We start from the raw sequence: 13,529 nt of genomic DNA, 5'->3' as shown, positions 1-13,529 counted from the left end.
TCTGAAAAGGCACTTCAGTTTCACAAATTACAGAACTGTTATACATGCATTGTTAGTTAAAAGTATGTGCTGTAATTACCAACAGCAGACATTGGTTTGCTTCTATCCAAATCTTCAAAAAGAAGTTGGCTGACTGCTATCAGGCTCATACAGAAAGGATGTAACCTCTCTTCTAGTCCAGTGCTCTAGCCTCTCAGTAATTCACACAGGAATTGTGTCAATGCTGCCTGTCTGCCACCTGGATCACACTGCTTTCTAGGTGTCACAGCTGCATGTGTGCAGCTAAAGAATAAAGTGAAGAAATGTCGTTCCTTTTTGTGTTACTCAAACTACCATTGTACTTTAATGTATGCATAGGTAAATGCACTGTTCAGCGTTTTGTTTTTTTCTTCCCCTGTGATTCCTGCAAGGTAATGTGGAAGGTTCAAGTATTTTCCTCTTGAACCTTTCCTTTTCTCACTCTCGATTATCAATGTTAATAAAGGGAGAAACTGGCCCAGATGATACGGTACACTTGTGTTTTATTGAACTTCATGGAAAGTATAGTTTGTATTCCAGCCTCCTTAAAATGGAAGTCTGGCTGTAGGCTCCATTCCAAGGATAAACACTGTCATGTCTTAATTTCCATGAAGCAATTGATGAATACTATAATTGAAAGCAGTAACTGGCTTAAGGAAGGGAGAGGATTTTTGTGCGAAAAGGGGTATTTGAAAAATATGTTCCAAAGGAGATATTTCCACTTGAAAACAAATATTGCTTTGCATTCTACTTTTCCTGTACTTGAGTTATTTGCTTAGCAAGTATTTTAGCTCCTATTTTGGAAAGCATATACCTGGACATGTTGGGGGATACAAAGATGAATTAGACTGGAGCTTGCTCTCAAGGAGCTTACTGTGTGTGAAGGTCACACCTACCATTTAGTGTAAGATAATTTTTAATGTAGTTTTATGTTGCTTTGTGTTTTAAAATCTGTGTGAAAAAGGAAAAAAAATAGTGTTGAGAGTTTTAGGAGGTGAGTAGAATAGATAAAGGAGACTATGCGTGGCTTTTGGATTCAGACTGATGGCTGTGTCAGTTCTACTTCTAGGACTGTTTGTGAATGAATACCTAAGTTTTTGAGAGTTCGAGGTGGAAAAGGGCCACGGCCAAGAGTATAGTAAAAGGAGAGTTGGGTACACATTTGTAGGTATCAGTCCAGGTCATTTGGGGTAGCAGGTAGGTGAAACTGGAATGTGTCGAGCAGCTGAATTCTAAAGTGTTTGGAACTATCTGAGGTTAGAGAAAGCTAATTAGATAGGTGATAGGAATAGTGCCTTGCTCAAAAAGAGCTATACTTAGAGTCCTAAAATCTGGATTTTATTAGCTGACTCAGTCACTTACAAGCTAAATAAATCACTGCATTGGACAAGTCCTTTCACTTTTATAATCTATCTATATTTAAAGTGGGTTTCTTATAGATAGCATATAGTTGGGTCTTAATTTTTAATCTAATCTGACACTGGCTACCTTTTCATTGGCACGTTTAGAACATTCACATTTGACGTGATTATTTTTATGTTTGTTTTAAACTCTACATCCTGCCAGCTATTTTCAGTGTGTTCCATCTACTTTTGGTCTCCTTTCCCCCCCCTGTTTTTTTGTTTTCTTTTGGGTTGAGAATTTTTTACGATCTCATTTTATCTCCACAATTAACTCACCGTTTATGCCTTTCAAAAAATTTAGTGGTTCCTCTTGGGTTTACAAATACATCGTTAATCAGAGCCTACCTTCAAATAATAATGAATCACTTCACATCTAGTTTAAGACTTTACAATTCCGAACAATTACCCATTTTTTTGTGCTATTTTTATACATTTTATTTTGCGTATGCTATAAACAAAATACATCCCTACCGTAGCTTAGATGTTTACCTTTTAGAGCAGTTTAAGATATTTTAAATTAAAACATGGATTTGACTTGATTTTCATTTGTTCCATTCCTTGACTTTATTTCTTTGTTGTGTTTTGTGTAGCCCTAGTTTCTGTCTGGTATATGTATACATGGTAGTGCTGGTCTGCTGGATATTCTTAGTGTTTGAGAAAGTCTTTGTTTCTCCTTCATCTTCTAAAAGATATTTTCTCTAGGTATAGAATTCTGGGTTGACAGCTATTTTTCTGTGATAAAGGTATTATGCAGTCACCTTCTGATGTTTCTAATAAGTCCACTGTAATTTTTGTCTTTATTCCTCTGTATGTAATGTGTGTTTTTAATTTGGCCATTTTTAGGCTGTTATCTTTGTTTTCAGCAGCTTGAATATGATATGTGTAGGTGTGGGATTTTGTTTGGTTTTTCTTTCTATATTTGTCGTTTTTGGTATTCTCTGAGATTCTTGGATCTGTACTTTGGTGTCTGTCTTTAATTTGGGAAAATTCTTGGCCATTATGTCTTCAAATATTTCTTCTGTCCATTCTTTGTCCTCTCCTTTTGGGATTCCAAGTACACATGAGTTAGATTGTTTACTATCTTCCATAGCTCTTGGATGTTCTCTTACATTGTTGTTACTGATTAAAAAAAAAAAAAAAATCTGTTTTTCTCTTTTTTTTTAAATTTGGGTAATTTCTATTGACCTATCCTCAATTTCATGGATTCTTTCTTTGGCTCTGTCGAGTCTGTTGATGATCCTGTCAGAGGCATTCTTCATCTCTATTACTGTTTTTTTCACTTTTAGTATTTCAATTCAATTATTTCTTATAGTTTCTATCACTCTTGTACTTTCTAGTATTAATTTTTATCTTTTTCCTTCCCGGATAGCAGCCATGTAGGGCAAGATTTGGATTTTCTTAGTTTTTTTCTTATGCCTCTTTTGCATATCTTAGGTTTGGAAAAGCCCTTTGACCCAGGAATCACCAAGAGCTGTTCCAAAATAAAAGGACCTAAGAAATGTACTGAAACTAGGTTGACCTGAGTAGGAAGTAAGAAGAGAGTTACAGACCAGTTGCATTGAGGAATGAAGACCTGCTGTGTGTATCCACCAATCTGATTGACTTGCTCAGGGTAAGTTGTGATCTAAATCTGTTCTTTTCTTCTTTTTCTACTTAATGACACCATCAAGTAACTATTATTTTACTCTTGTTCATTGGGAGGATCAGCTATAGCCCCTTCATCCAAACAAAATTAATGTGGATTACTTTGCAAGGGTGTATTTTTCTGTCAATTCCAAAACAGGAAACTTTCTGAGTCTTCTGTCTAGTATATTTTGTCTCTGTTTGGCCACAGTCATAAAGTGTGTATTCATTTGTTCTTTGATCCATTCAAACATTTTGTAAGCCTACTATCTTGGAATTACTATCCACCTGTTGGTGATTACAATGATGAGCGAGATATCCTTTCCTCCAAGAGCTGGAGAGACTCTTAGTTAACTAACACAAGAGTATTACTAGTACTATAATGAAAGTGAAAAATACTATGGGATATAGAAGTATAGTGATTCACTTGGGCTAGGGGATTGGTCGGTGCTTTGTAGAAAGGGTAGTGTTGTTTAACTGGGTGTAAAAATGATTAGAATCTTGATGGGCAGAGAGGTTGATGGCCATTCTAAGCTAAGCAAACAGCTAACACAAAGACACTGACTTGTGAAGTATCTGGTAAACAGTTTATGGTGTATTCAAAAAGAAAAAAAAAAAGACCATCTTCTTTGCTTCAGGGACTTGCAGGTAGCAGCAAAGTTTTGAGAATAGATCCTGTTTTGCAGTATACCTGGGAGTGAAAAACCTGGAAAGAAGATAGTGATAGTAGGAGACAGGCCACCCTGATACCTTTTCTGGAGGAAAAAAGTGCAGGGGGAGCCAGGCAGAGATGGGGAAGAATCCTTGATGGTTTTTACTTTGGGGAAGCCCTATACCCAATCAATTATTTGCTCTGACTTGGCTATTTTTGGTCTATATTTTGTGTTTGTTTTTGTTTTCCCTGATCAAGACATATGAGGCTCAACTAACTAAAGAAAGTGAATATAAGACACCTATCCCCGAACTGAACTCGTCTTCACTCTCATGGATGACAAGTAGGACTGTTAAAATGTGTGAGCACTGAGAATTACTTAACCAGTTAATCCCGGTTTTTTCTTTGGGGTAGGAGGCTGAAGCATCTATCTCCAGAAATGTCTTTGGAAAGTAAAGAGCAACATGATCTGTCACTCACTGACTTATCTGAAGGAAATGACCACGGCCCTCTGTGTAACATCCCTCCGGAGCCTGCAAATGAATCAAGTACCGACTTCAAGCAGTTTGAAGCCAATGATCAATGCACACCTTATCGTAGGATCCATATGGAGCCTCAAGAGAAATCAAATACTAACTTCAAGAAATTTGTCATTAAAAAATTGCGGAGGACTTGCCGGTGCAGTCCAACCAAAGCCAAAAATGTGATTTTTGGTTTCCTTCCTGTTTTGCGATGGCTCCCAAAGTATGATCTGAAGAAAAACATTTTAGGGGATGTGATGTCTGGCTTGATTGTGGGCATCTTATTAGTACCCCAATCCATCGCTTATTCCCTCTTGGCTGGCCAAGAACCTATCTATGGTCTGTACACCTCTTTTTTTGCCAGCATCATTTATTTCCTATTGGGTACCTCCCGTCACATCTCTGTGGGCATTTTTGGAATATTGTGCCTTATGATTGGTGAGGTAGTTGACCGAGAACTACACAAAGCCGGCTATGACACTGCCCATACTGCTCCTTCTTTAGGGATGGTTTCAAATGGGAGCACATTATTAAACCAGACATCAGACTGGATATGTGACAGAAGTTGCTATGCAATTGCAGTTGGCAGCACTGTGACCTTTATGGCTGGAGTTTATCAGGTAAGAAACAATGGAACGGGTGGTTGCTTCTACCAAAAGAATTCACCATACATGAAATCTCAGATCTGTAAGGGATCTCAGAGATCATAGTAGTTAAAGCTGTCATTTACTGAATGCTTAGGATATGTGAGGGATAGAGCCAAAATTCAGACCATAGTTTGACTCCACATGGAAGATAAGGCTGCTTCTCTTTCCTCAACCTTAGGCTGCCTCTGAACCAGTGAATTTCAGTCAGCCAGATTGTAATTATTTGGTTGCAAAATGTAGACCAGAAAGGGACCTCAGATCACCTAGTACAACTCCTTAATTTTACATGTTGAGAAACACTGGGTTTTCTTGAGATTGTGTGTGGTTCCTTATTGGCAGAGTGAGCACTAGCAAGCAGGAGGAGGGTAACAGGATGAGGGTTGGCAGAGGGAGGAGTGCAGGAGATTTCAAACTATAGATGCCCCCCCCCCCCGCCACCAACCCCACTTTAGAATCGTTGCTCTAGTAAGTGACTCTCACTAAAGACAGCACTTTCCGTGGACTGCTAGGGAACAAGCTGAGAACCACTATTTCATATGATTAGCCAGAAGAAAGGATTACAAATTAAATTCTCCTTGGGTCTCCCATAGAATCCGCAAACCTACCATTGTCATCACACCCCTGTCTTTTAGCATCTGGGAGTCGATGCCAGCATTAAACCTCTTCTCCATTATAGGCATCTGGTTCCAATATGGGAAAGGGAAGAGTAGCTCACTTAGTTTGGTGCCTGGGAAAGAGGAAGAGAAGGGGCTGCTGTGCAGAGTGGTGCTCTTCAGGGTCCAGTTTTGCTTTTTTGTTATTATGTCTCACCAAGAATGAGGAAGGGCTCAGGGAAATTCTGAGGAATTATTGGGAAGAGGAAAAAAATAAAGAAGTAAAAATGTATCTTTGACGATGCAGAATTAATATGGGAAGAAGTTTGGCATAAGCACACACACACTGAGAATAGTTTCTCAGCGTGAGGTTAAAGACTGTTCTATAATTTAAATGTGATTCTATTTTGATGTGAATCAAAATTTTTTTATTAATTAAAACTTTACTTTTATGGTAACGATTTATAATTTAATGGAAATACATGCCCTTGTCATTAGAAGAATTTTTCCAATTTGAGTTTTTGGAATTTGTAATTTTTTGTGGAAATTGTTTTCTTGAGGTCTGAACTTTATTCACATTTCAGAAACATTGTACAAGAAGGTAGGAATCCTAAGTTCTTGTCTTATCCAGGCTGAGGAACAGTGGGACTTTGGACCAGTTGCTTAACCCTCTCAGTGTCAGTAAAATGAACCCTCTCTTTGTAAAATGAGAGGGTTGATGTATGATTATGTTTTTTTCTACCTCTGACATTTTGTGATGCTCTGATGTATGTCTCCATGCAAGGCAGTGCCAGGATATTAGAGGATTTAGAAGCTCTTTTCCATTTATATTTAACACTTGTATATCCTTCCTTCCAGGTAGCGATGGGCTTCTTTCAAGTGGGCTTTGTTTCTGTCTACCTCTCAGATGCCTTGCTGAGTGGATTTGTCACTGGTGCCTCCTTCACTATTCTTACATCTCAGGCCAAGTACCTCCTTGGGCTCAGCCTTCCTCGGAGTAATGGTGTGGGCTCGCTCATCACTACTTGGATACATATCTTCAGAAACATCCATAGGACCAATATCTGTGATCTCATCACCAGCCTTTTGTGCCTTTTGGTTCTTTTGCCAACCAAAGAACTCAATGAGCACTTCAAGTCCAAGCTTAAGGCACCAATTCCTACCGAACTCATTGTCGTCGTGGCAGCCACATTAGCTTCTCATTTTGGGAAACTCCACGAGAAATACAATAGCAGTATTGCTGGACATATTCCCACGGGGTTTATGCCACCCAAAGCACCGGACTGGAACTTAATTCCCAGTTTGGCTGTAGACGCAATAGCTATTTCTATCATTGGTTTTGCTATCACTGTATCACTTTCTGAGATGTTTGCCAAGAAACATGGCTACACAGTCAGAGCTAATCAGGAAATGTATGCCATTGGCTTTTGCAATATCATCCCTTCCTTCTTCCACTGCTTTACTACTAGCGCGGCTCTTGCGAAGACTTTGGTTAAAGAATCAACAGGCTGCCAAACTCAGCTTTCTGCTGTGGTGACAGCTTTGGTTCTTTTGTTGGTCCTCCTGGTAATTGCTCCTTTATTCTATTCTCTTCAGAAAAGTGTCCTTGGTGTGATCACTATTGTAAATCTCCGGGGAGCCCTACGTAAATTTAAGGATCTACCCAAAATGTGGAAGGTTAGCAGAATGGATACAGTTATCTGGTTTGTCACTATGCTGTCCTCTGCACTGATAAGTACTGAAATAGGCCTGCTTATTGGGGTTTGTTTTTCTATGTTTTGTGTCATTCTCCGCACACAGAAGCCAAAGATTTCATTGCTTGGCTGGGTGGAAGAGTCCGAAATCTTTGAATCCATGTCTGCTTATAAGAATCTTCAGACAAAGCCAGGCGTCAAGATATTCCGTTTTGTAGCCCCTCTCTACTACATAAACAAAGAATGTTTTAAATCTGCTTTATACAAAAAAACTCTCAACCCAGTCTTAGTAAAGGCAGCTCAGAAGAAGGCTGCCAAGACAAAGATCACAAAGGAGACAGTGATTTTCAGTGGAATCCAGGATGAAGTTTCACTGCAACTTTCCCATGATCCTTTGGATCTCCATACCATAGTAATCGACTGCAGTGCAATACAGTTTTTAGATACAGCAGGGATCCACACCCTGAAAGAAGTTCGTAGAGATTATGAAGCCATTGGCATCCAGGTTCTGCTGGCTCAGTGCAATCCCTCTGTGAGGGATTCCCTGGCCTGCGGAGAGTATTGCAAAAAGGAAGAAGAAAACCTTCTCTTTTATAGTGTGTATGAAGCGATGGCTTTTGCAGAAGAATATCAGAATCAGAAAGCAGTATGTATTCCCAATGGTCTAAGTCCTTCCAGTGATTGAGAAACTAGATGGAAAGAATACTTATGTCTAGCCAGTAGGTTGGTTTGAAGTGTGTAACACTTTCCAGTTCCACAGCAGAAAATGTTGCACACTTGAAATTTTAACCTGATGATTAGGTATTATTCCTTTGAAGCTGATGGCCTTTGTAGATATCTACACATATGCAGCAGAGTAGAGCTTATAGTCAACCAGAATCAAAAAGAAGAAAATACCATGGTTTCAAGCTTTCTTGCAGATATGAGGTATTCTTGGAATTAAATGTCTATTGAATTGAACTGTAAAGTGACCCCCAAACTTAATTACCATCGTGTGTTTTAGAAGATTCGCATTTGGATTCTTCCTTCTCCAGGAAGTAAAGCTGTCGTTGACATTCTGAGAAGTGCTGGAGCCTGCTTGATATGGCTCTTTGGAGAGGGAGTAGAAAGGAGGCAGGGAAACAGTGTTGTGCCTGCTCTTATACCAGCAGGTCGGGAGACTTCTGGAGCACCAGGTTCGTTCTTACTTGTGTTTCTCCATTCCCAGTCTTTACTCCCTAGACAGCAGTAAGATCTCTGGCTTTTAATACGAGAGCGCCATTCCTTGCCTTAAGGCAAGGAACCACGGGCACTATCTTATTAGGAGCTGGATGGCTGGGCAGGCTTGTGAAATCCTACCAGCCAGCCTCATATTACTTACAGCATTCTCTGCAATACACTTGATGTTTTTATTCATGCCTTTTTGTTTAGGGTAAGTGGATAAGCAAAGGGCTCTTGCTCATAATCAGCCAAAATAATAGGAATCTGCCCTGTCTTTTCTGTGACCTCAATCAATCCCTGTTTCTGAGTATTTCTCTACCATTAAGCTCTGGTGTAGCTTTCATTCATCCATTGTTTCCCATGGAATCTGTCTTACACTGTTGTGGATTACCAGCAACTAGCTTGCCAGGTAGAAGGCAGAATGCCGACTCCACAAGTCTAGAAGGCATTTTTAATGAGCTTGAGGCAAACTGTTGGATGGATTGCAAAAAGGAATGATTGACAGTTTCCCTTAGGAATTTGTATACTTAGCAGTGAATTTTTTTCCCCTTCCCTTGGCATTTTAGTGAGGGTCCACTGCGGATTGACAGTCTTTCTCAAGTAGGAGGTACTGTTCATCTTTACTCTGCAAGAATATTTTATTGTAACCAATGGAAAAGAATGCATGGAAGTGATAGCGTGCTTCCAGAAGAACATCAATAATTAATTGGTGGATGTTTTAGTGAAAACAAAGCTAATGTTCACTGTCAGGCACCCTATTGATGTCCAGTAAATATGGATGACAGTGACAGCTTTTAACTCTTTGGGCCACCTAAAGCTGTTATGCAAGAGGATTTAGAAACATCCCAGATTCTGTGGGTGTATTATTTATGACAGCTGGCCACAGGTTGTGGCTCCAGGAATAGTTCCTTTTGAAAAGCAAGAATGTCTGGCATTGAAAGCTTATTGTCCTGTATGTGGACCTTGATAGACAAGAAAAAATACGGGTTTTCCAAAGTTAGGACGAGGAGACTAATTTAGAGGATGTTAAAACATTTAGCTACAGTATTTAAAGCAAGAAAAATAATTGCAAAAATGCAAATCATTTTTTAACCTGTACTACATTCTAAACAATTTAAATGTGAGACCCAAACCCTATGGGTAGGGCATCTATTAGAGTGGGACACTTTAAAACATATTTAGCTTTCTTTTGGGCTCCATAAATTTCAAGTATTGCTTTTCTATTGGTGGAGCTCTGTCCATCTATTTGCATGGAAAATGCCTTTCAGTTGTTAAAACAAAGCAGTTTCTCAGTAAAAAGTTGGATTTCTGTCTTTGAGGTGATTGATTTCATGATTAAATATAATAGTACTAAATTTTGACATCCTTTTAGAACTTTAGTCTAGAATTTCAGAAATGTTAACTACCATTTGTATTCGTGGGGCTTTTTGGTTTGCTTTCAGCCAATATTTGCCCTTTCTACCCAGTTTTAGGGATAGAAATAGTAAAATTCCAGTGTCTTGGTTGGTTATTTGTTTTTAATCCCTGTTCTCCCTCCCTCAAGGCAGGTTTGAATCCCGACAATTATAGATGTCTAATGTCATGTGAGAGAGTAAATAAGTACATGTTCAAGACGACCCTGTCTGTAATTTAGCAAACACTAGCACAGCAAAGAAAAGTGTCCACGGAATTTGGAGAATCCCTTAGGAGTAACAGGGTCTGATTTTTACCTGGCATTTCTGTCCACATGTGGATATAAACAATTAATGGAGCTGTATGCAATTAGCAAATTCTCGAATTGTGTTCTGGTTTGTTCCTCTCCTACCCAAACAAACAAACAAACAAACAAAGAGATTCTGCTTTTGGTAGCTACTTACAAAAACACTTAAGATTTCACTAGAATTTATAGCTCCATCCTCTGCTTTGGTTGAGGTCCACCTATACTTACACACTGTTGATTGCTAGTGTTTAAAAAAATCAAATCCGAAACCAAAATCTAGTTCACCAACAAAACTATTGTTTTCATTTTCTTTCTTGCTCAAGGGCTTAGACCTTGAGTTCAATAACTGATACTTTACATACTTTATTGATACAAAAATATCTTGCATACCTTAAACTTTAGAGTCTAAATGAAGTGTTTTCTCATTGCTTATTGACAAATGTATAAAATTCTAAATATCTTAAAATGGTCATGTAATTGAAACGTAATGTGTACATTCTTGATAGTAAAAACTGGAAGGGGGGAGTATGCTAAAAACAGAAAGAGTAAGGATAACTGTCAAGAGGAGTGAAGGGAATACACCATCGAAAAAAGACGATCTCTGACCAAATGGGGGAGAAAGGAGAGGGACTCAGTTGAATGGAGTCCAATCCCTGGTTGGTCCTGACCTTGGGAGATCAGGATTAGGAGCCACACCTTAGTTTTGACAGCAAGGTCGGAACTGGGTTCTGTTACGAGAAAGGGAGGGTAGATTCACCAAAGCAGAAAGAGCTGAGGAGCATGTGGTACCCTAGGGCTGGGGCAAAGGCCCAGTGGACCTGCTCCGGAGCACTAGACTGAGTGACTATAGCCTCTGATGGTGGTAGAAGTGACAGATGTCTAGTTGACAAGTTTTGTTTAATAGGACCAAAGGAAAACAAATTTTGATAGTCTGACTTAGCTGTTAAACAGTAGTAGTCATTGAAGCCAAAATTTGTTGGTAAATTTACGGTATGGTACATGGTAATCTTTAAACATGTATCAAGAAGTTAGATGAGTTCATTAGACTAGTCTAATGCTAATGAAAATGTTTTAACCAGAACAATAATTCTCTGTAAGGGGATTTTTCTTAGCAGTTGGTCACTGAAGAATGCATTGTGTGGCTTTTAGCCCTGATCTTAATATGAAACTGAGAAAAACACCATGAATTTCTTGGGAACTTAAATTAGTCTAGAAGTTACAATGATAAATTTGAGCTTTGTGATGTTTGTTATTGTTCTTAAGGATTGTTTTCCTTTGTGTATTGCTACAGATGGGCTATAGGGTTTTGTTTTGTTTTTTCAGCAATGTAGATAATATCTCAGTACTTACTGAGGATCCGTGCTGGAGTCTAGGGTCCTGCACCAAGTACTAGAACTATGGTACTAAATCTCGCAGATGGGCTATAATGGTCACCCTCCTAAGATAACACCCAGGACACTTGGAGGGGTTTATGGAGGGGCTAAGCTGAGCCTGGACTGAGGTCTGAGCAGAAGACCGGCAACTGAGGCAAACAAGGAGGCATGAACACTCCTGGTCTATTCAGGGAATGATTCCAGTGACATGGTAAAAATCCCATGAATAGGATTTAGACTTCGTTTAGTTTTTCTGTTCTTTGATGTTTTTCATTTTTTGCATCTGTTTTCTTTCTCTATTTTAGTGATGCCTTAATTTGAAGCTGGGTTTAAAAAACTGCAAAGAAGAGGAAATCAGATCTAGAAAGCTTTTAGCCTTTGAACTAATTTGGCTTTTTTTTTTCCTTTTGTACTAAGATTTTATTAGATAATCATGATTGGAATCATCAGGTGCTAATAACAAGAATGAAAATTATAATGGAACAGGCCCAAATAATAAGCCTACTGGTTTGTTATCATAGCCTATGATTAAAGTAAAACACTGTTGAAATATTGTAAGTTAAAGGTACATTTTAGTTTTTAAAAAACAAACATTAGTAACTTTAGGGATGGAGAATTTAGATGTGGGAGTAGGAGAAGACTTATTTTTATAAGGTAATTTTTATCCTGACAAGGACTATTTTTGAAAAGTGTTTTGCACCTAAAATTTTTAAGTGAACATATTCAATACAGTTGGGAAAGTTAAATAAGCAATATACTAAATAGTGAATTTTTTTGATATGAATTTTATTTTTCTCTTAATGACACAAGATAAGGAGATCCTGAATTATGAAAACTAGAATAATGAAGGACACCAAATGCGTTCATTGGAGGTACAATGTTTGCAAGTCTGCACTGGAGCATTGTACCTTTTTTGGACTTGAATTATAGCTCTTAAAAAGGCCAAATACTTACAATATAATTAATATAATCTAATCCAATATAAACAAAATACCAATGGCAAAATTTCTAACTGAAGGTTTTTTAGTTGGCAAATAGACAAGCAGACTTAGCCAGAAAGGATTTTTAACTGCAGCTTTAATGGACTTATTTTACGGGGCACGTGGGTAGCTCAGTCAGTTAAGCTCTGACTTTTGATTTCGGCTCAGGTCATGATCTCATGGTTTGTGGGATCGAGCCCTGCATTGGGCTCTGCACTGACAGCACAGAGCCTGCTTGGGATTCTCTCTCTCTCTTCCTCTCTCTCTGCCCCTCCCCCCACTCACAATCTTTCTGTCTCTCAAATAAACTTAGAAAAAATTTTTTTACATTAACTTATTTTAGGGAAGTTCACACCCCCTTTTCCCCATCTCCCATCCCCCCGTCCCTCACCCCTAAAATAATAAGATGCTAGGAATCGAAAAGCTCTTGCCTTTTCCATTCAAATCAGTTGGGGAATTAGTATTTGAATTCTGATGCTACCATGATTTCTCAAAAATTAGTGGGAACAAATCAATCTATATACAACGCTACCTTTTTTTGTCTCCTTTGCAATGTTATATACAAATCAAGACAATATCAGGGTGACAGGTGAATGAACGTAAATTCTCAGTTTTGTCTATTCCCTAAAAAAGTATACTGCCCTTTTTTTCCCCAATTGTTCAAGGCTAATGACTTTTGGGAACATGTTTTATACCACATATATCTGTTTTTAATTAAAGCAAGTGCCTTGATGCCATTCTATATAAATCATGCTTAACCCTCTATGGGATGAGAATGAGTTGATGGATTGCAGTCTATTGCAGGAGGGGGGCGGGTAGTTGGTTAATAGCAGATGTTTTTCTTCTGGAAGGATATGTTCATGTTGTTTATTATGTAAGATCCTGTACGTGTTGAGATCTAGAGGTGTCATTTCATTCTGCTAATAAATTGTTAATGCTAATAAAATATTACTCTGTGTCTAAATTATTTAACTGCTTCACTAAGAAATACATTTAGGTCACCAGTGATCTTTAAAATACCATCTCTTTACATTTGGAGAGGGATCCATCCGGTCATTAATTTTTCCCAACTATGACAAGAGGATCTGTCCTTACAGAAAGCCATAATGCATAAAGAAACCCAGTT

General features: G+C 38.4%; 1 protein-coding gene across 2 annotated transcripts in view; it reads left to right on the top strand.

Moving 5' to 3' along the window:
* Positions 1 to 13,162, top strand: part of SLC26A2 (solute carrier family 26 member 2) — a 19,985-nt gene extending 6,823 nt beyond the window's left edge. For both annotated transcript variants that reach the window (XM_049648029.1, XM_049648030.1), the window contains 3 exons: positions 2,856 to 3,033; positions 4,111 to 4,837; positions 6,316 to 13,162. In XM_049648029.1, coding sequence (XP_049503986.1) covers positions 4,136 to 4,837; positions 6,316 to 7,836 — 2,223 coding nt within the window. In that variant the 5' untranslated portion in view covers positions 2,856 to 3,033; positions 4,111 to 4,135 and the 3' untranslated portion in view covers positions 7,837 to 13,162. The remainder of the gene's footprint in view (positions 1 to 2,855; positions 3,034 to 4,110; positions 4,838 to 6,315) is intronic.
* The last annotated feature ends 367 nt before the right edge of the window (positions 13,163 to 13,529 follow it).

This window comes from Panthera uncia (genome assembly GCF_023721935.1).
Source record: "Panthera uncia isolate 11264 chromosome A1 unlocalized genomic scaffold, Puncia_PCG_1.0 HiC_scaffold_17, whole genome shotgun sequence".
Lineage (NCBI taxonomy): Eukaryota > Metazoa > Chordata > Mammalia > Carnivora > Felidae > Panthera > Panthera uncia.
The sequence above is the reverse complement of the archived record's forward strand: the minus strand, read 5'-3'. Positions and strand labels throughout refer to the sequence as shown.